The sequence below is a fragment of the Euwallacea fornicatus genome, chromosome 6 (assembly GCF_040115645.1).
Source record: "Euwallacea fornicatus isolate EFF26 chromosome 6, ASM4011564v1, whole genome shotgun sequence".
NCBI classification, from domain to species: domain Eukaryota; kingdom Metazoa; phylum Arthropoda; class Insecta; order Coleoptera; family Curculionidae; genus Euwallacea; species Euwallacea fornicatus.
Genome location: NC_089546.1, coordinates 4,854,313 through 4,874,755, shown reverse-complemented (window position 1 = coordinate 4,874,755; position 20,443 = coordinate 4,854,313). Strand labels below are relative to the sequence as shown.

The following is a 20,443-nucleotide window of genomic DNA, read 5'->3' as shown; positions in this document are numbered from 1 at the left end:
TAGAAATGAAGTGCTTCGGGTAACTTCTAAAAATTGCGAAGAGCGTCTTATTCAACCGAATCTCGTAAAATAGAAATTTTAATAATGATTACGACAATAATGTGCGGTAATAATGAATATAACGATACGGAAACGGGGTCCGAACACAAAATGCAATTCTGCAATTATTTTGATAAAATGACCGCGTTTGCACCCATTAATCAAAGGACCCGTAAGTGCAACAGGAAAAATTTAAAGATTATGCTCTTGTGAGAAATATCATTAGGAATGGACCTCAAAAAATTGATGACGATACAAGAGTTAAGGCACTCTTGGCGTTTGAAGAAAACTCGATGACGCGAGCTCGGCAGATAGATCATGCAAATCTAATCAGTAATGCAACCTTTTAGGACGCATAAACATAAAATGTTAAAAGACTAAAATATTCGAATTTATAGAGATATATAAGGCAAATTTATCCAAAATTGCTTGAAGATGATGAAAATCAACGAATTGTATTTTTCGAAAAGAGTGTGAATGCTGCTCATCAATTTAAAATACCTATGAAGTGGATCTTGTTTACTGATGAGTCCACTTGTTACTTTAAATGTCGATGGTCATGTCAATAGACAAAATTGCGGATATTGATCCTCAATGAGGCTTCGGTGGATCAAAGAAGGTCGCACGTAGTACCCGTTAAAAGTAAATGCTTGACGGGTATAATATAAACCTGAATAGTAGGACCAATATTTTTCGATCAAATGTTAAAGGATATTTGGAATTTCTGCAAGGCGGACTAGTCCCTTTGTTATCTAATTTGTTGCCTAGTGAATTCAACTCAGGAATGCCTGACGAACAGATTTGGTTACAACAACATTCAGCACCGTCACATTTTGCTCGGAATGTTCGCTGATACCTAGATAAAACTTTTCGATATTAACCGATAAAAAGAAAAGGCTCGACGGAAAAACCGCCAAGATCTCCCAGTTTCACTCCTCTCCATTTTCATTTTTTTTTTTTATTAGAATATCTGAAATCCAAAGTTCACAATGCGAAACCACACGATATCGACGAACTCAAAGAACGCATGAAAAACGAAATTAGGCAAATCACTCCAAAAATTTTATAAAATCGAAGAGATCAGTTTTATCATCATTTGGAGCCATGCCGAGAAGTCAACCGTGAACATTTCCAGCAGTTGCTAAGTTTAAAAGAAATAATAATTTATTTCTATCTATGTATTTTCTGGTACTATTTTTTCCTATGAATAAAAGTAATATCTCACGTAGAGCCAGGCTGAAAATATCTTTAAAATGATAAATCACTTGAACCCCTGTGCGTTTAAACTTTTAACGGTAATCATCACCCTAGACAGGTGGTTTACATTTGCCGCATCGAAACATTACCAAAAAGTATACCGAGTAAAAGAAAAATTGCCGTATTTACATAATATTGGAAAAAATTAACTGACACGTGGATACCGAGTTTGTTCCGGTTAGAGTTACCACGCTGTACTATGTATGGTCGGTAGTACTATTCCGTATGGTCACTTTATAACACCATCCGCAGTTAAACTGTTAGCTACATTATTGTACTACTATGGTTATTTTTCCCCTGTTATGTTGGCTAATATTGATTTAAACAATTTAAACGGTAAATTTAAAAGAATATCTTCAGAAAATGCATAAACTATTTTTCAATAATGTTTTTGGCCTAATTGTTACAGGCATAAAATTATTGCATACATAATATTTTCCTTTTTTTTTTAATTTTTATTTTAATTTTTCGACCCGAATGGAAAAACGGGAGACATTTTTGGACGAAGTTTTGTAAAATTCGCATTTAAAGTTGTGTAACTCAACTGCAGCCAACACAATAGGAAAAAAAGAAAAAATTACTACAACTGTACTATAATATAACGCATAATCAAACTTTTATAATACGATAATGGAGCATAACCGGGCCAAATTATAATAAATAAATAACAGGAAGAAATATTACGTTTTATTTATAAAGTTTAAATACGGTTAAAATGCCTCACAATAGTAATTTGCTTATTTCGATTGTAGACGCGTATCAACCAGATAACACTGGAAACTTGTACCAAGCCCTCCCTCCTATGGCTGAAAAATTGATAGGCGAACAAGTAGTGCCATCAGAAAGCACGTAAGTATATAATATATGATTTTTTTAGTAAATTATATACAATGAGCCGCACATTATCTGCCGTAGGATTTTCAGCAATTTAATGCGGTTGGCCACAAATTAATTTTTTAATTTTGTTATTCATATAGTTTCTAAGGACATATTATGAATCATATGTTTCCTGTAGTGGCGTTTTCACAATTTCGTTATGTTTTTCATAATATCAACGACACAATGCATTTCCATTCTCTCGTTCATATTAGAAAAACGCGGCCCTAAAGCAAACGTTTACAATTAAAAGGATGATTTCCATCTTTTTTCTACCTTACTAATTTTCACAGGTTTTGAAATTTCCGTCTCCAAAAAACCAGTCTCCAATGGCGGATTTCGAAAGAACTCCATTTTATTCCTTTCGCCTTCTTCGATGCAAAGGTTCATAATTTTAAACAGATCACCTGGTATACTTTTCAAGTTCGACACTCCAATTTTCGTTAGTTTTGAAGTTTCCCGAACCGCCAATAACAGATTTAGAATGAATGTCGAATGAAATAGTGTAATGAAAATATATCTACCATTGTCAGAAACTTTTCTTCAATACAACTTGTGTTCTTGCAAAATTCCCCAAAGACTACCTATTATAGCGATCTCGGGTTGGTGAGTAAAAAAAAAGTGATCAGTAATTAGCCTCTTACCAATTTCGTTCTTGATTACTTGAAGATTGTTGAATACTCTTTTTCAGTGGTAGACCTATTACGCTCTCCCACACCCAATGGTGCTAATTAAAGTAACAGCAAAATAGGTTTAGAAACCACTTGAAACAGATACAGTGTTCATTTGCAAAATTACCATTCCAAACGTTGCAAAAACGAAAATACATAAGTATTGTTGAGTAATGTGGTTTTCCAGGTTGCGAGGGAGAGCGCTGTTGACGTCACTTGCGTAAACCTAATTATCACCCCTTACCACCTCGCTACCTCCGATTAAGAATTTTAAACAACAGTCTGATCAAGTTCCACCATATACTAAAGGTAATTCAAAGTATATAATGTTGGTGTATTGAGAAATTTCACGTGTCAAAGCTTTTTGGAAAAATCGAGGAAAAACTAATATAACGATTTCAAATATACAGGGTGTCCCACAAGTGTTTCATTATATTTCAGTGGGTAATAGTACATTGAAAAATAATATGACTCCCTATATAAACCATATTCCAATAATGCTTCATTAAGAAGATACAGGGTGTTAAACTACTTAAAAAATCTAACTTTTATTGATATATTCAAAACCGTTTGAGATATGTAAGTGAAATTTGGGATGTTTTGAGAGTTAATGTAGACGCATTTATTTATGCAAAAGGGCTATTTTTCGTTTCACCAGTGACGTGCGTACGGACACCTCTCAGCACATTTTTAAAGAAAAACATGGTGCGCCACTGCCTTTTATCAAAATAAAAATTATTTTTAGAAGTTTAATTCATTTAGAAGAAAAATGCTCACTTGACTCTTTTTCGTCCGACGTATCGTTTGCCAGTAAAAAATTGAATACCGTCTATATGCACGATATTCTCTAAATGGTTTTAATAATATTAAGTTTGTTTTAAATATTATTTATTTGCTATAACATTATAGAAATTGTTCAAATTGGTGGCCAAAAATGCCAAATTTCACTTACATATTTCAAACGGTTTTGAATATATCAATAAAAGTTAGATTTTTTAAGTAAAGTTTAACACCCTGTATCTTCTTAATGAAGCATTATTGGAATATGGTTTATATAGGGAGTCATATTATTTTTCAATGTACTATTACCCACTGAAATATAATGAAACACTTCTGGGACACCCTGTATATGTACGTGCAATAACTTTTCGAACTTCTCAAATTTTTTCTTATTCCTTTCTGTACAGCAAGCAAAAAAATAAATATTTTTCATTGGACAGGACACATTCCATTCATCATTTTTAGATAAAATGATGGCAGAAACTCATTTTACACAGATTTTGCCATTTAGTATTTGTTAAATGATGTGCGGTAATTTAACACTAACATCTTCACTTACATAACATATTCTCTAGAAAATGGGGTGGGAATTGTCTTAATGCACGGTGCAGCTAATCAATCCCCTCGGGAACTTGCTAGGGTTTTCAACGAGAAACATTCTCACAAAAATATTTCTCATTTTTGTGTGAATCGACTTCTAAAACAATTTACGACAGGGTGAGTAGCCCATTTAAAACGAAATCAAACGAAAGTATTGGATAAGGCCACAACAATTGAAGTGTCGGAGCAATTTGTGACTGAATTAACTGCATAAATTAGAAAAGTTTCTCATTAAACTCGATTTTCAATTGGTTCCATTGCAAAAGTGGCAAACATACGTAAGTTCCACCTGTACAAAATGCAAATTCAGCAGGCATTGATTGAGGATGACCCCAATCGCAGAATTGAGTTTTGTGGAAAGATGACAGCACCGATTACCACTACCCCAAAATCTTGTGAAAAAACCTATTCTGCCATCAGCGCTCACTTAATTTAAATAATTTTGTGAACAAACAGGATTGTCGTTATTGGTTTGACGAAAATGCTCATGTTTTTAGGTAAGGCCATACTTAGTAGCGTCAAAAAGCTAATGCGTGGACTGAAACATTAGAAGATGCTGTAATTGGACCATTATTCATCGGTAGCATCCTTGATGATGAAGTATACCTCAATATATTACAAGAGTTAATCGATAATCTCGTAATAGAGCCCGCACAAACGAAAGTAGCTCACAACGGCTATTATCCACGAAATAAAATATTTTGCACTTTTAACAAGATGAGGGACCGCCATATTACGTCATGCCGGTGCGAGAATGGCTCGATGGCTGATTCCCAGATAGATGGATCACCAGAAGAGGTGCAATCGAGTGTGCTCCGTGGTCTCCTGATTTAACACCTCTTGATTTTTCGCTCTGAGATCATTTTAAATCGGTTGTTTTTAAGGTAGATCCTAAATATATTGAAGAACGAAAAAATCGCATAACCGCAGAATGTCAGGCCATTACTGAAGACACTTTTCAAAGAGCCCGAAAGGAATTGAGGAACAGATTGTATTTTTCTTGGCACAAAATCGAAATCGTTTTAAACATGTAGTGACTTAAAGATGTCAAAATTACAAGTGTAAAAATCTTATTTCTACACATTTGCTACGAGTAAGCTGATATTTTAGCCCTATTGAGAAATAAAATTAAAATCACTGTTTTTTTCGCTTTTCCTTGATTTTTCAAAAACGCTTTGTGAAATCGAGTTTCTTAAAGCACCGATATTTTGTATATTTAATTACCTTTAATATGGAGTGTAACTCGATGGGGGTGCCATTGAAAATCTTCAATTGAGGGTGGCAGGGTAGCCAAACGTGACGATTAGGTTTGGACAGATAATGTCAAAAATGTTTCCCCTTCCAACTCGAAAGACCATCTCGCTCAATACTTTCATACCTATTTCGGCTTCTACGACATTAGATGTGGTAAGTTTTCAAACGAACACACTGTACATGACTTAATACAATTGAAACTGTAGCCATAACATTGTGCACAAAGTGGAATTAATATTTATCATCTGCCTTTGTTCTGTTTATGACGATTGTAAATCGGTATTTATTTAATATATTTATGCTGACGTTTGTTATTAGATTGGAGGCAGAAGTTTAGAGAAATAATTGTAAACGAGGTCGAAACTGAGTGGAATTCGGCTCAATGCTCCTGCGAAGATCCGAGTCAGATCCATCCAGTATTTTCCATTTCTGAAACGTATTATTGTTAAATCAACGTGTTGACTTACATATTTTTCACGTTTTACAAAGGCACATGGCAGACTCCGGGATTTGATTAGATTATTTCTCCCTCAAACGTAATACAAACACATCACGATTTCAACAAATAACACAGGTAATAGCTCAGTTTTCCATATTTTGATTCTTCCAAATTACCTCTGCCGGGTTTTCTACCCACGAAACACTAAAGACTTGAAGCCGACCATTTTGCTTCAATTCGACACTCCGGGCATTCATTATGCGAAATATCTCGTCAAAATGCGACACAAACACCCGGGCTTGGTACAGAGACCTCGCAAGACTTAAATTTTATGCATCCTTCAGGTTTTTTCCGCTTCCGGGTCGTATTTTCTCCGGGCCCCAATTTATTTCGAGTAATTACAAAAACATAATCGAACTGTCGCCTGTTGATAAGCGAAAAATGGCCATCTCCATCGCACTAACCTGAACTAACCAGAACCCTGTAGGGTACCGGAATAAATAGGATAAGGGTGACCCCGATGATTCGAAATTTCTTCAAATTGAAAAAAATTACAAACTCTGCGACCTGGTTTCTCCTTGTTTTCTAATTAAATTTAAAGCAATTTCTAAATGTTCCCGAGGAAACGTGGCAGATAAATAATACATGGAAAACTCGAAACATTCTTATGGAGCCAGGCGCATTACGACGTTTCCAACGGGAAAATCACTAAGCGACCTGAAAGTCACACAACCACGTGCTAACTTGCAGATGTTCAGTTTTCACTACTTTATGGTGCGACCTCTGAGATCACTTCCAATGCAGGAGTGTCTTCCTGTCCAGATGTGTCCTTTTCGGTGCCGCCATGTAAAACGGACGAACCGTTTCAAAGAGCGGAGCTCTTCCAACTAAAAGGGGGAGACGTGTAAGGGAAAAAACGTCCCAAGTTTGCAAGTTTTAGGAACTTCTCACAATTTCCCTGTTCGATCGATTTCACTGTCCAGCCGTACAGTAATGAAGGCTTGGAGTTTCATCGCGATTAATTGATGTTTGCGACCTGTGTAGACGGCCTACCGAAATGGAATTTTAACGAAATTTTCGGAAAGTTCCATGCTTGGAATTCCCTGCACCAGACTGAGACTCCGGCTCCCCTCATTGGAGCGGCTTCACACGCACATCGTCAGAAAACCATGGACGTCACGAAGAAATAATAAGCAAAAGTAACGGTAAAAACGCGTAAATTTCCTGGATCAACTCACTTCTAACCAAGCGGCGTTGGGGTATGGTAACAAAGAGCAAGGTTTGTCATTGCCGCACAGTTGTCCGGATATTATCGTACAGCAGACGCTCGATAACGTAAACACGTGATGATGAAAATGTTGCGTTAACGTAAATAGAAAACACGTACTACAGGATCAAGCGGAATGCGCTATAACGTAAACAATGCGTACACTCGATGAAGTAAACAGGTCTTGGTGACACACAAAATAAAACCGATGATAATAGGAAAAACACAAAAATACGTGCTCATTCAAAAATTTTAATATCTCTGTTGATTGTGACTGTTCGAAAGCCTCTTGGACGACTAGCAGTATATTGTGAAGTTGGTAGACGCCCAGGTACTTACCTATCTCAAGTTAAATGGACCACCCGGTATATACATATGTATTAAACGTTTCTTTAATAAATCGTTTGTTATTTAAATCACGTTCGCTAATGAAAACACCTCGATAATGTGAACCACACTTGAATTGAATTAGCTTACATTATCGAGGGTCTACTGAACATCTCAATAATGTAGTAAGGAGTCCTCACGATAGGTCACTCGAAAACCTCCGGATGGCAAGCAGAAAATCATTTCTATGGCGATCGACAAAACGTACAATAATTCAAAATAATACACATTTTTAAACCTCTCATATTGATCTAAAACTTCAACACAGTGCCTTTCGTTTACAGTTTTTCTTCTTAAACACCTCAATAGATACATTTTCTATTAGAATACGCAATTTTATACAGGTAGTACTTGCGAGTAAGGTCGCTGCTATTATTTTCGAACGTTTGAAAATTTTTGGTAAAATGAAATCTCACGATTCAGTTCACCACAATGTCAGGAGTTGACGAAACCGCATCTGCGAAAGTAGAAAATCGCCGTTGGCGGAAGATGCTAAGAAAATTTTATTGAACTGAGTTTATTTGACCTTTTTGGCATTCGACGACAGCTTTGGCCCGCTGTAATGGGAAGATGTGTTTATTTGCAAATATTTTCTATATGACCTACGACTAAATTCTTCATTATTCACCCATAGTGCAGCTACATGTTTCCCTGTACTAGAAGATCCATAAGAAGGTACCACTGTGTAGATGCTTCTCCTGGAACGGGTCTTAGGACTACGCCGTATAATATGGAACTCTCTGAGCACTATTATTACACGAAAACAAACCAAAATCTAGAGCATAAATATTTACTTGTGGGTCATAACTTTTTGCTCGGCTTTCGTGAAACGAGATATTGTAAAATTCAAATCAATATCGATAAATCTGAGATTTTACGTTCTTATATTCTCCATCGAAATCTCTACATTATTGCACCTTACACAACTGCCAAGAAGCTTCGATATCCATGAAAAACTATGGCTGAACATAAAACTGTAAATATGAAGTAAAAAACCAAAATCAAAGAAAACGATATCAGTGATGTGAATTAGATAAGCCCGATGCCGAGGAACTCGGAAGGTTTCGGTCTGATTAATCGGGGATGCTCAAATATCAGATTGGTTTCTTGCTTAGTAGAGAGTGTCCGTATAATCAAATTCTGATGTGGTGATTGAGGCTCTGTAGGACCACACCCGAGTTACTCGGATCAGTGGGCACAATCCGCAACTTTTTTAATGCATGGAATCAAATACGTCACGAAGCACTGAATCTGAAAATCCCGATTCCGATCCGATTTGGTTCACTGCGTGTGGTCATTAAGCGGGCCTAGGACCGCAATGCCCTAATGTAGCGGCCGCTATAAAACGTTGCCCATGCATTTTACATTCATGCGGGTTTTAGGTAAAGGTCGACGGGACCGAAATTTACGTTGCAAAGTATTGTTCGCGCCATGTTACAGCACCTATTCCTAAGAGAACCTAGCTTCACCGAAATGACTTGGATCGGCTTACTCGACTCGGCCCAGTTCGCACATTTCTCAGAGATAAAAACTGCCGAGTGTGCAGAGTCTGAAGCTCGTTTGAAGCTGATACAATGGGCCCGAGCCATTACTTTGAACAGGCCTCGGTTCTGGCAGTGGCGTCAAATTTTCAGCTGCGCTACTTCCTTGACCTAAAGGCAGCTGCGAGGTGTTGGGCATAGATGCGATTTGTCACGTTTAAAACTCTCGTGAGGCACTGCTTCTTGTACGTCACTGGCGATCAGATCCGAAGATCTAGCCAGAGCTTAATTTGAAGAGGTACCCAAGCTCCGGAGGAACCTGAGCATACGAAGGCGAGGTCCCCAAACTTTTTAGAGACAGTGCCGAACGTCAGTATACGGGTTGTTAATTGTATTAAATGAGTGGCCAAATTTCAAGGGGTGATTCTTTGAGTGATTCTAAGACGAAACGTTTATACAGGGTGTTAGTGAAATGGGTTTCGTAAATTTAACCGATGATTAAGAACATCATTTTAAACAAAGAAAGTTCCTCGCAATAGAGGTGGAAAACTTAATAATTAAAAAAAAATGTTAAAGTTGATAACCGAACAGCCGTGATAAGCTTAAAATTTTAATAAAATGTTGAAAAACCTATTTTCCACATGTTGATTGTTTGACGTGTAATAAAAAAAGTTGGAATTATTCGGCATTAACATTGCTAAAAAAATTTTTAAACTTAATTGAGACTAATAATACGACTTAAACGATAAAAGTAACTTTAAGCGGCAAAGCCGCACTGAACCCTGCAAACCTGTCTTTTTGAAGGGTCGCCTAAGTTAACTTCTCATTGAAATGTCCATAGAACGTTAAAGGAGCGATTGCTCTATCCTTTTCATGTAAAAAGAGTTCAAAAATCGCGTAATGTTTACGTGTTAACCACAAAACCTATCGGGCCCAAAAAACCTGTTCAAATGCACCATATCTAGTTTATGAGGCTGCTTAGGGAAATATCAAAATGAAATAAACACGACGCGACGTTGCCAATTCTCAAAAGTATCTTTTTGATTTTCCGGGAAAATGGTTGTATTTACGACCCCTCTTACACGAAACTTTTTTGTTTAAAATAACGTTCTTAATCACAAGTTAAATTTTCGAAACTTATTTCACTAACACCCTGTATAAACATTGGTCCGGTGATGCTTCGTTTTCAAGGCACAAAGTGTTAAACTTTTGTTTAAAAATCGTCTTTTCTCAAAAAGCCTAATAGTCCTTCAGCCGACTTCGTTAAAAGGCAGTACTATCTCTGATTATTGCTGCTATCATGCACTACAGATTTTTTTGAAACTTTGATAGTTTTTTACGTTAAGCACGGCCATGGCCACCCAGGCCACCGGATTTAAATCCGTGAGACTTTTTCTTTTGGGGGCATGTGAATTCCTTCGTTCATCAAATTCCGGTCAACCCGGAAGAAAAATTAATCCAACCAATGCGGGATTCATGTAATCAAATAAGATATACGCTGGGAATATTTCAACGTGTTCGGCAATCGACGTTAAAACAAGCTAATGCTTGCATTAAAGTTGAAGGTGGACATTTGCAGCAACCGTTGTAGGTTTCGTTTTATTTATTGTTAAATGTTATTTTACTGAAAAAATGCGTATCAATTGTTTAAGGGTAGTTTTAATAAAGCGTTTTTCTTGTCTGACTTTTCTTAAATTTCCGGCATTACCTCTGTGCCCGTCCCTAGCAAAAGGGGACCAACAGTTTCCAGCTTAAAATTTCCTTTTGTACAACTTTAAAAACTGTCACCAAGTTCCAACGTCGCATTAGCTTGCGTCTTCTTGCCGTTTAGGCGATTTTTTAACATGTCACGATTTCTTGAAACAAGTGCGACACCCTGTATGATGAAATCGAAGAATTACCGGACATATGTTTTTTATAAAATTTTCGTCTCAGAATCTCCCAAAGAATCATCCCTAGAAGTATGGCCGCGTACTTAAATGACACCCTGTAGAAAACTATTGGTCCCCAGATATAAAGTTTCGTTAGAAAATAATATTAGTAAAATTACTTATTGAATTTTTATTATTTATGAAGATACATAAAATTATCAAACAAAAGTACAAATAGATGCAAATAAACATAAATATTGAATGTGATTTGCGTGCCTGTTTTGTAGATCTTTAAATTATTGTATTTGTATTCCGTGCTGGTTTAGGAGCATCAATAGTCAGAAAATCTTTCAGATAACTACCAGTCAATTTTGAACTTTTTTTAAAAATTTTGTATATGTCGGAGATTTATTAGTTCTTAAGTTTAAAAATGTAAAATTTGAGTTAGCAATAAGGGTGAGGAGCAGCCTGACAGGTTTATCGTGAAGATAAAGCACTGTCGAACGAGGTCACTATCACCGACGCAATTACGGGCCATGTGTGGAACTTGGTCCGTGGGAGAACCAGGACGAGCAGGTACCATTCCCTCGAGCCGAGAGGACCATGGGGAATGGGAAAAGTGAAGATGGCAGCAAACAGAAAGAAGGGCGAAGTAGCTGTCGTAGAATTCGTTAGCCTTGCCTCACTATTATTTAATATAATAAAACATTAAAATTGTTGATGATGGAGAAAATTCCTAACGTTACCCCGACATGTATTTCAATCTGGAAACATTTTGTTCACCGAGGTAAGTTTTTTCAAAAATAAAAATCATTTCTGTAATAAAATTTTTGAAATCGCCACTGATCTTTTTGGGGGAAAACGAATAAAACCGAATTCAATTTTCATTTTTAAACCAAACAATTCGGGGTACTGTCAGATTGCAAATCTATCAGTTCCAATTGCACATTCTGCACGAACCTCAGCAGGATGCACCTTAAATGCATTTCGCAGCGAAATGAACATTTTTTCATATTTACAAAAATCTTCAAACCGCATACGTAGCTCGTTTCCTAACGATACAATTTTTTCAATGCAACTTTGAGGGGAAAATTTAAATTTATTTCGTAAATTTTCGCAACACCGAAAATGTGAAAAATTGCTTTGTTGCAACTGTTACTTGAAATGAAGTAATTTTCTTTGAAATAACTTAATACGGGAAAAGAGTTCATGTACAAGTATTTTCTTTTCCTTGTAAGTTTGCATTAAGGAAGTCAAGCTGTTCAGTTATGTCAGTCAAAAGTGCTAGATCCCACAACTATATGGGATTTGAAAGTTCTGGAACTGGCCTTAAATTTTCCATCATAAATATATCAATTTCGTTTCGTAACTTAAAGAAGCATTTTAGCACTTTTCCGCGGCTCAACCGTCGCACTTCGGTGTGGTACAATAAATCGTCATTCCCAGGTTCAATATGTTCGAGAAAACTGTCTGTGATTAAATCCAGCTTTTCTTATAAAATTTACTGCAGAAACGACGACAGATATAACTTGCATTAAATTAAGCGTTTCCCTACTTAAGTTTGTGGATTGGAAATTTCCAATACTCTTATATGGCATTAGCATTAATGTAGTGAATACTCATGGACTTTTTTGTCGACCCATTTTTGCGAGATTTGACGTGAGAGCCGTAGTTTGGGGATCCCTGCACCGGAGGATAACTAATGAATCGAAACGCGTGGATTTTCACTGGACTGCTATAGACCTCCGGTCACAGCAAACTGAGTGTTAATTCACCCAAGTCAACGCACAGAATTGCATTTGATGCAGCTGCATGGTACAATCATCGGACACCCATGTGACGGTAAAGGTAAAATGTCGCTCCCCCAGAAGTCAACGGTGAATAATATCGGCAATTTTTAAATGACGTAACTAACGGTAAGGCGCCATTGGTGCACAGTTGAAGCACACACGATTCATCCCCATTGAGGCGCCGATCGGCTAACACTACCCCTAACTGGGGTACCATTAAATGCAGCCGTGGCGGACATGAAATAGAGATAGATGGAAAACTAGTTGATAGCGAGTTTGGCTTGATGTAGCGCTCTAAGACATATTACATTCACACTGGATCTTGAGTCAAATCAGTCTTCGCCACGGCCTTCAACATCATCGACGTCATCACCTGTTGTGGCAGTCTTACGAACCGGCCTGCAACCAGCATGTTTATCACCAGCAGAACACCAACCCGTCTCAGCGATCGCTCACGAATTCTGAAAATATTCCATTGTTGCTGTGGTCGCCCTATTCTGGATTCGTTAGGATGTAGTCTTACCTTGTTAACAAATATTCAATACTAAACGCATCGCTATCTGGCTGTATAGAACCTGAAAACCGCACAATATTCGAATTTTCCCAGTTATCTCTTTCAGTAGGTAAATATTTGAATTTTACGACCTTTTAATAGTATTCCAATTCGATATTCCAATATTCCATATCTGCGCTAAATTAACTGGATTTATATCTCTTGCGGTTTTCAAGATCCCTTAATAAACGCAAATTTGCGGTATGCTGTATGAATGGAAAATCGCTGTAATTCTGTTTCTCTCCCCGCTTCTGTAATGGGATTCGTTACTCAATTATTTATTTTGTTTTAATTTATTTATATTTATTTTCTTACTTTTGAATGGAACAAATATGTATTAACTGAGTTGATGTTACAAGTCGGTTATAATTCTGTTTTCACTCCCTGAGCGACTAGACCGCATTTTTGGAGTGTGTTTTGTTTTCAAACGTTTGATGGAAATTCGACTCTTTCCTCTCTATCCATGTGTGTGTGTGTGTGTGTTCCGCTCTACAAGGCGTTCCATTAATAATTTATCCCCATTTAATTCCTTTACCTTTGACATTAGAAAAAAGGTTAAAACACGAACTCCCCTTTCATTTTAGAAGCAGAACGTAAGAATGGCCTCGTAACCGTCCCCCGCGTGATCTTTCCCCCACACATGACGTAACTTCCTTATTTCAATTGGAACTTTGCAATTTTTTGGCATTTTTGGATTTCTCACTAAATTTTGAGATCAATTTGTGAATTTCGATTTTCAAATTTTCAAAATTTGGAAAGCTGCAAATTTTCACACAAAAATGGGTGTTGTTCCCGAGCCGCTGCGAATTTCAGGATTGGCCTTTTAGAGCTAAGAGAGGACCTAAGAAGCTACGTTTTGACGTATTTGAATTTGCGAAAAGGTCTTCCACGACCCTCGAAACGCGCCCCCGAATTTACCCAATTTCAAACGACAATGACTTATTTATTTCAAATGGGACGTCCCAACTTTCCGACGGCATCGCGGTCAGAATTCAAAGATCTAAGTGTAGAATGACCGGGAAATCGTTCACGAAACACCTCTTTTTGATTATTTATCAAATTCAAAATAAATTTGACGTGTAGCCCCTTTTCTCTTTGGAAATAAATGAAATAACGAGGCATTTTGACTAGTGTGTATTATAAAAATTTTCGAATCATCGTAATTTTTTTTAGAAATCAAATACCAAAATTTGCTTACGTCACTTAAGACAACGTTATCAACACTTACACTAGACCCTCAAAGGAGGCAGTTTTCGCAAACATAGAAACGGCTGGGTCTAGGGATGGAATCATGTTAATAAAAGTTGTAGATTATTGAATTCTGAACACGATGCCGCCGAGAAAATTGAGATATTCCATTCGAAATAAACGAGTTATTGACTCTAAAAATCGTGGAAATTCTAAGGCATATTTCGAGGGTTCTGGAAGGCTTTTTGCCTTTTGGTATGCTGTGATCGTTATTAGACGGATACCGAAATTCGCAGTGGTTAAGGGACGACACCGGTTTCCATGAGACCTTAGAGGTGTCAAAATTTTCAAATTTTCTGGAATAGCTCATAAACGTGAGGTGACGGTGAATTTTACAGATACGACATCTTAAATAGACTGGCCGTAAAGTTTAACAAGAAATCCAAAAAAATTGGGGGGCCCCACTTAAAATAAGGAAGTTCGTGTCACGTGCGAAGGAACGGATCATGCGGGGTGGGGAAACGAGTCAAATTTTGAACTTTTACTCCTGAAATAAGGGGGGGTGTCCCTCCAGATTTTTTTGGGCATTTTTCTTATTCTAAAAATAAATTCCGTGGGGGAAATCGTTATCGAGACACCCTGTATATTTGTGTTAAATACCTAAGCAATTACGGACGGCATACTTTCAGATGTTCAGGACACAGTTTTTTGTTCCACGTAGACGTTATGCAACGAGTTAACATGCCATCAATATTCTGGATCTATTTCATGACACGCAAATGCTCCGCAAGCACCAAATAAACGATCTTCCATTTGTCTTCGTTGTCTTTTAAGCAATTACAAACTGTATTCAGCCAGCGGCTAGGTATACGTGAGCCACATTATTACAGACTTTTATTATTTACATTCATTTTTCTGTTTCTTTATTACTGGCAATATTGTTTTCAGTTCAGGAAATGTCATGGTTCATATTTCCAGCAAATTTCTCTATACATACATATTTATGTGTTTTCATTCCTATATCGATGTTAAAATATCAAAATTGCAATTGCATTACGTGCCATTAGTATTTCGGTTTGTCCCTGAAAAATTCATATTTCCACATTATTATTGTTAGTAGCGACTAAACGCGAATACAGGATTTTGGTTACCTCTCTGTGTCTCAACGGAACTACCCTATTGTCCACCCTTCCTACGGTTTCAACGTCCAAGCGGCAATCTTAAATCATTATCTTGACCCCGTATTATTCACCCTTCTAATTGTGAATTGACATTCTTCAAGCGCTTTGATATGAGAATTCGCACATGAAAGCCCCCCTTGCCAAATTCATTATTACATTTAATCGTTGTCTCCCCAACTGAACTACATTTATTTAACACTTCTTTCAGATTTGTACCGGATGAATGGGGTCCATGCAGTGTGTCCTGTGGGGAGGGTATCCGGAAACGAGAAGTGCACTGCAAAATATTCCTAGAGTTTTCTCGAACTATCGCTAAGCTACCAGATAAGCAATGCTCTGGGGACAAACCTATCGAAATCGAGAAATGCGTTCGAGACCCTTGTCTCATTGAGAGAATCGAATTAGATTTTAAAGACGATCCGACAAATATTAAGGTATGACACACGATTTGTTAACAAGAGACAAGACATCCTCGCACTCTTTGCAACGAGGCCGAAGGTGTAAATATTCCTTCGGTTTTTAGGTCGGATCCGGAAGTCCTGCAAAATCGTATTCCTGGAAAGAACAAGGATTTACTCCTTGTAGTGCTTCCTGCCTTGGTGGAGTCCAGGAACTGATCGTAAACTGTGTCCGTGACGACACTGAAAAAGTAACTTCTCCCTACATGTGCCCCATAGAACTAAAACCTGAAATTATTATTAGGTAGATACCACGATGTTTCCTCTTTTTTCACGTATTTTTAAGAAACGAGATAATACTTTGACATTTTTGGCGGAAAATTTTTAAAATTTATGTGGGATTTATAAATCAAATTTCGATATAAAACTTTTGAGAGGGCAGGACTTTTAAAATCCCCTGTAACATCATTTCATATTATCGGTCAGCTCACGCTCTGATCGCAGTGAGGTCGGATACTGTAACATTCATTTTCTATTGCTTAACCGTGATGCGACCGTGCATGTTCCTGTGTATCGACAATTAAAAATTAATGTGTCAATATTTGGCTTGACCGATAATATGAATCGTCCTTTTTACCTTTCGGCCTTTGCCGCAGCCCTCACCTGTCTTGACAATAAGCTAAGAGTAAGGGTCTCACGGAGAAACCTGGAAAATGAAAAACATACAAATATAATTTATTCGTATCATACAGGGGTCACCGGTTCAAGTCAGAACATAGAAATTGTGCAAGTGAGAGGATCACATAAGTTCTGATATGCCTGCGACAGAGACCAAATAAATACGTCGAGAGGCTAGTAGTGGAAGTGGGCGGAGTCTGTACGGCCGGCATCTCCACTTTGATGTTGGATTAGTGCCGATTTCGCTGCCTTCGTGGCGATGGAATTTTTTTGTAAATATCAGAGCAAAAAGCATCAATTTAACTAAATGGACAAAAACGAAAATACGATAATTCTGCGCCTTAAAATCGAAATTTTTCACATGTTACACCTGCGCTGGTTCACTTATTTAATTTCTGATGTCATTCTATTTTTTTTATCGCAATTACAGCTAGTGTTGACGCCTCAGTTCTGCCCCCACCAAAAGATCATAGTCAAATATCAGGGAATCGAGATCATCATACTCATCAATGAAACACCTAAATTATGCTATAATGGCGAAATGTACAATAATTTATAAACAACGAAAAATTAGAATCATTTAATTCTTCACTGGCATTTATGTGAATAAAAATTCTGAAATGGTGAGGAATCTGGCAGCTGGTTCTGGACTAACTTCGTCCACTTCAACCGCTAGCCTCGCAACGCACTTCGTTGGTCTCTGTCGGAGGCATATTAAACCTTATGCGGTTCTTCTCCCACTTGCACAATTCGTATGTTCCGACTTAAACTGGCCATACCCGTATATCTACAGAATCGTTAATATTTAATATCTATATTCAGAGCGTGTAATGAACACTCTTGCCCCCCTCGATGGTCCTATACAGAATTTTCCCCATGCTCGCAGAGCTGTGGAATTGGTATCCAGACTAGGGATGTGAACTGCATCCATGAAATTACCCAAGGTGGCAGCAATACTGTCATCGTTCCTAACAATCGTTGCCCACAACCTCCTCCTCCTGATCGACAGTATTGTAATGTACTAGACTGTCCTGTGAGGTAAGTTTTTGTTTAATTTATTTGTTGTCGTTTGATATTGATTTGTGACTGAATACTTACTTATATATCATAGTTTCAGCTTAAGAACGGAGTCACAGGGTTTCGGCCACACTCCAGTTCCAAATCGATTCAAAGTGGTTAGTTGTCCTACTCTTGCCTCTGCAATAGTATTTTTTGGCAAATGCATTTCGAAAATCTTTACCCTATTTTGGTTCTTTTTAAATTTGAGAAAACTTCTGAAGACCTTGTCGCTTGGGCCTTCAGGCCTCTGGACTTTGCATAAAAAAATCTCTCTTTACTCTTAATAGCATAATCTACTATAAAAACGTTAGTGATCAAGAGGAGTATTCTGAAAGATAAATAATGGTACCAGGTCTGTGTTGTAAGGAAAAGGAAAAAAGGGTTGACGTTACATCAAGGGCTGATGAGTTAAGAAATTAATACTTTCTGAACTTGATATGGAGAAAATACCAAGAATTAAATGATAACGACGATCTCTTTTTAAGTAAATTTTTCAACAGCTGTAAAGGAGAGAAAACATAATTTGAAAAAATAAAGGACTATTATGGCTTTGTGCGGTCGTTCTAGCTCTGCTTTTAATTAACTTGAATACCTGTCCCGAAGAGCAGTTGATATGGCCTCTTGCTGCTTGCATTCGAAAATTTTGTGGAAACACAGTAAAACGCACACATGGTCGATTTCTGCCTACATTTGACTGATTCGAGATAAACTAAACTTCCTAAACCTAAAAGGGGCAAAACTGCCTTTCTCGGCGTCTAAGTTAATTAATGGGGGAAGTAGAATGATGGCACAAAATTGTAGTAGACCTTAATCTTCTCGAAATCAAACTTATGTCTCCAGCTGTTACGTATATAATATACAGGGTGTTCCAAAAAGATAGTTCCAAACTTATGGAGGTTATGGGGGAATGCGTGGTGAACAATTTGTCTATGAAAACCCCTAGGCAAAAGACATTTTTGTTCAAAAACGCAAAAACATTATAATAAAGGTTCAGAATGACGACCCCCCAGCCTGGATGCGTAAATTTGTTATTTGAATCATCGAAGTACCCACCTAGTATAAGACGTGCGGATCTTGCTGCACGAAACGAGGGACTACCATCAATCTTCCCGCCGATCCCTCTTGGGTGGCTACACGAGTTTCACATACCGACGACTTGACGTGATTCGGAGGAAAAAATTCAACGGCCCTAAATCGGAACTTCGCGCTGACCATCCGATAGGTCCCTCTCTCCCAATCCATCACCCATGAAAATGTTGGTTTAGATGATCCTGCACAATACAGGCAAAATGTGCAGGTGTCTCGTCATGTGGAACCACATTGTACCCCGTATAGGTGTTATCAATTAGCCGAAGTGGAAGCAGGAACGGGCCAATTAAGAAGTCGCCAACGATACCGGCCCACATGTTAATGGCAAATTGGTTTTGACAATCACCGACCATGCAGCGTGAGGATTATAATCGTTCCGTATTGTATCAGGAGACAAAACGTGTTCATTTTCCTTGTTTTTATTCTATTTACTTAAAATGAATATAATAGGTTGTGTAGTATGAAATGAGTAGAATTGAATTGAAACTTTAGTCATTTTTTTTTCATATGAAATGTCTTTATTGTCAATCGAAGTATGCACCACCATTATCAATACACTTTTGCCATTTAACGGGAAGTTCATTGATTCCCCTGCTGTAAAAGCCTGCAGGCCGGGAGTCGATAAACTCGTGGAAGGCAGCTTTGACAGCCTCGTCGGAGTTGAATGTTTTCCCTACCAAGAAGTTATCCAAATTTTGAAAGAAGTGGTAATCAGTGGGTGCTAAGTCGGGTGAATACGGTGGATGACGAAGAGTTTCCAATTCCAACTCCTGTAGCTTGGCCGAGGTGACTTGTGCGGTGTGTGGCCGAGCGTTGTCGTGCAACAATAGCGGTGCGCTTCGATTGACTAATCTTGGCTGCTTGACCGTCAGTTGCCTGATCATTTCGGCCAGTTGTCGGCAGTGGACATCAGCCGTAATCGATTCACCAGGTTTCATGAAGCTGTGATGGATGACACCTGCGTTGGACCCCCAAACGGACACCATAAGCTTCTTTTGATGAAGATTTTTTTTCGCACAATGTTTTGGTGGTTCATCTTGATCCAACCACTGCGATGAACGTCTGGTATTGTCATATAGGATCCGTTTCTCATCACAAGTAACAATCCGATTCAAAAATGGATCGTTATTATACCGGCACAACAAAGAGACACAAGCTTCGAGACGTCGTTCTTTCTGTATGTCGCTCAACTCATGCAGTACCTACTTGTCCAGCTTCTTCACCTTACCAATTTCAGCCAAATGAGTCAATATTGTTTTTTTTTTGGTTACACTGAGTAGTAACGAAAATTCGAACGCACTTTGACGTGGATTCGCTTCTACCACGTCTTTCAGATGATCCTTATCCACTTGAGTTTCAGGTCGTCCATTTGTTAGGTCAAAATTGCCAGAACGAAATTTCATGAGCCTACGAGATACTGTTTGCTGTGAAGTGACTTCAGTACCATCGTTAATATTGCGAGCCGTCTGAGCTGTTGTGGTTCCACGGTGGAGCTCATACTTCATTAGCACACGAATTTCACTATTTTGCATGGCTGCACAAAAATTTTTATAAAAATAAAAGTTTTCAATAATTTTTAACACTT

General features: G+C 37.8%; 1 protein-coding gene across 2 annotated transcripts in view; it reads left to right on the top strand.

The window, feature by feature from the left end:
• nolo (no long nerve cord) overlaps positions 1–20,443 on the top strand; it is a 252,886-nt gene that overhangs the window by 218,726 nt on the left and 13,717 nt on the right. For both annotated transcript variants that reach the window (XM_066283257.1, XM_066283256.1), the window contains exons 12-15: positions 2,049–2,145; positions 15,843–16,068; positions 16,158–16,336; positions 17,533–17,748. In XM_066283257.1, coding sequence (XP_066139354.1) covers positions 2,049–2,145; positions 15,843–16,068; positions 16,158–16,336; positions 17,533–17,748 — 718 coding nt within the window. The remainder of the gene's footprint in view (positions 1–2,048; positions 2,146–15,842; positions 16,069–16,157; positions 16,337–17,532; positions 17,749–20,443) is intronic.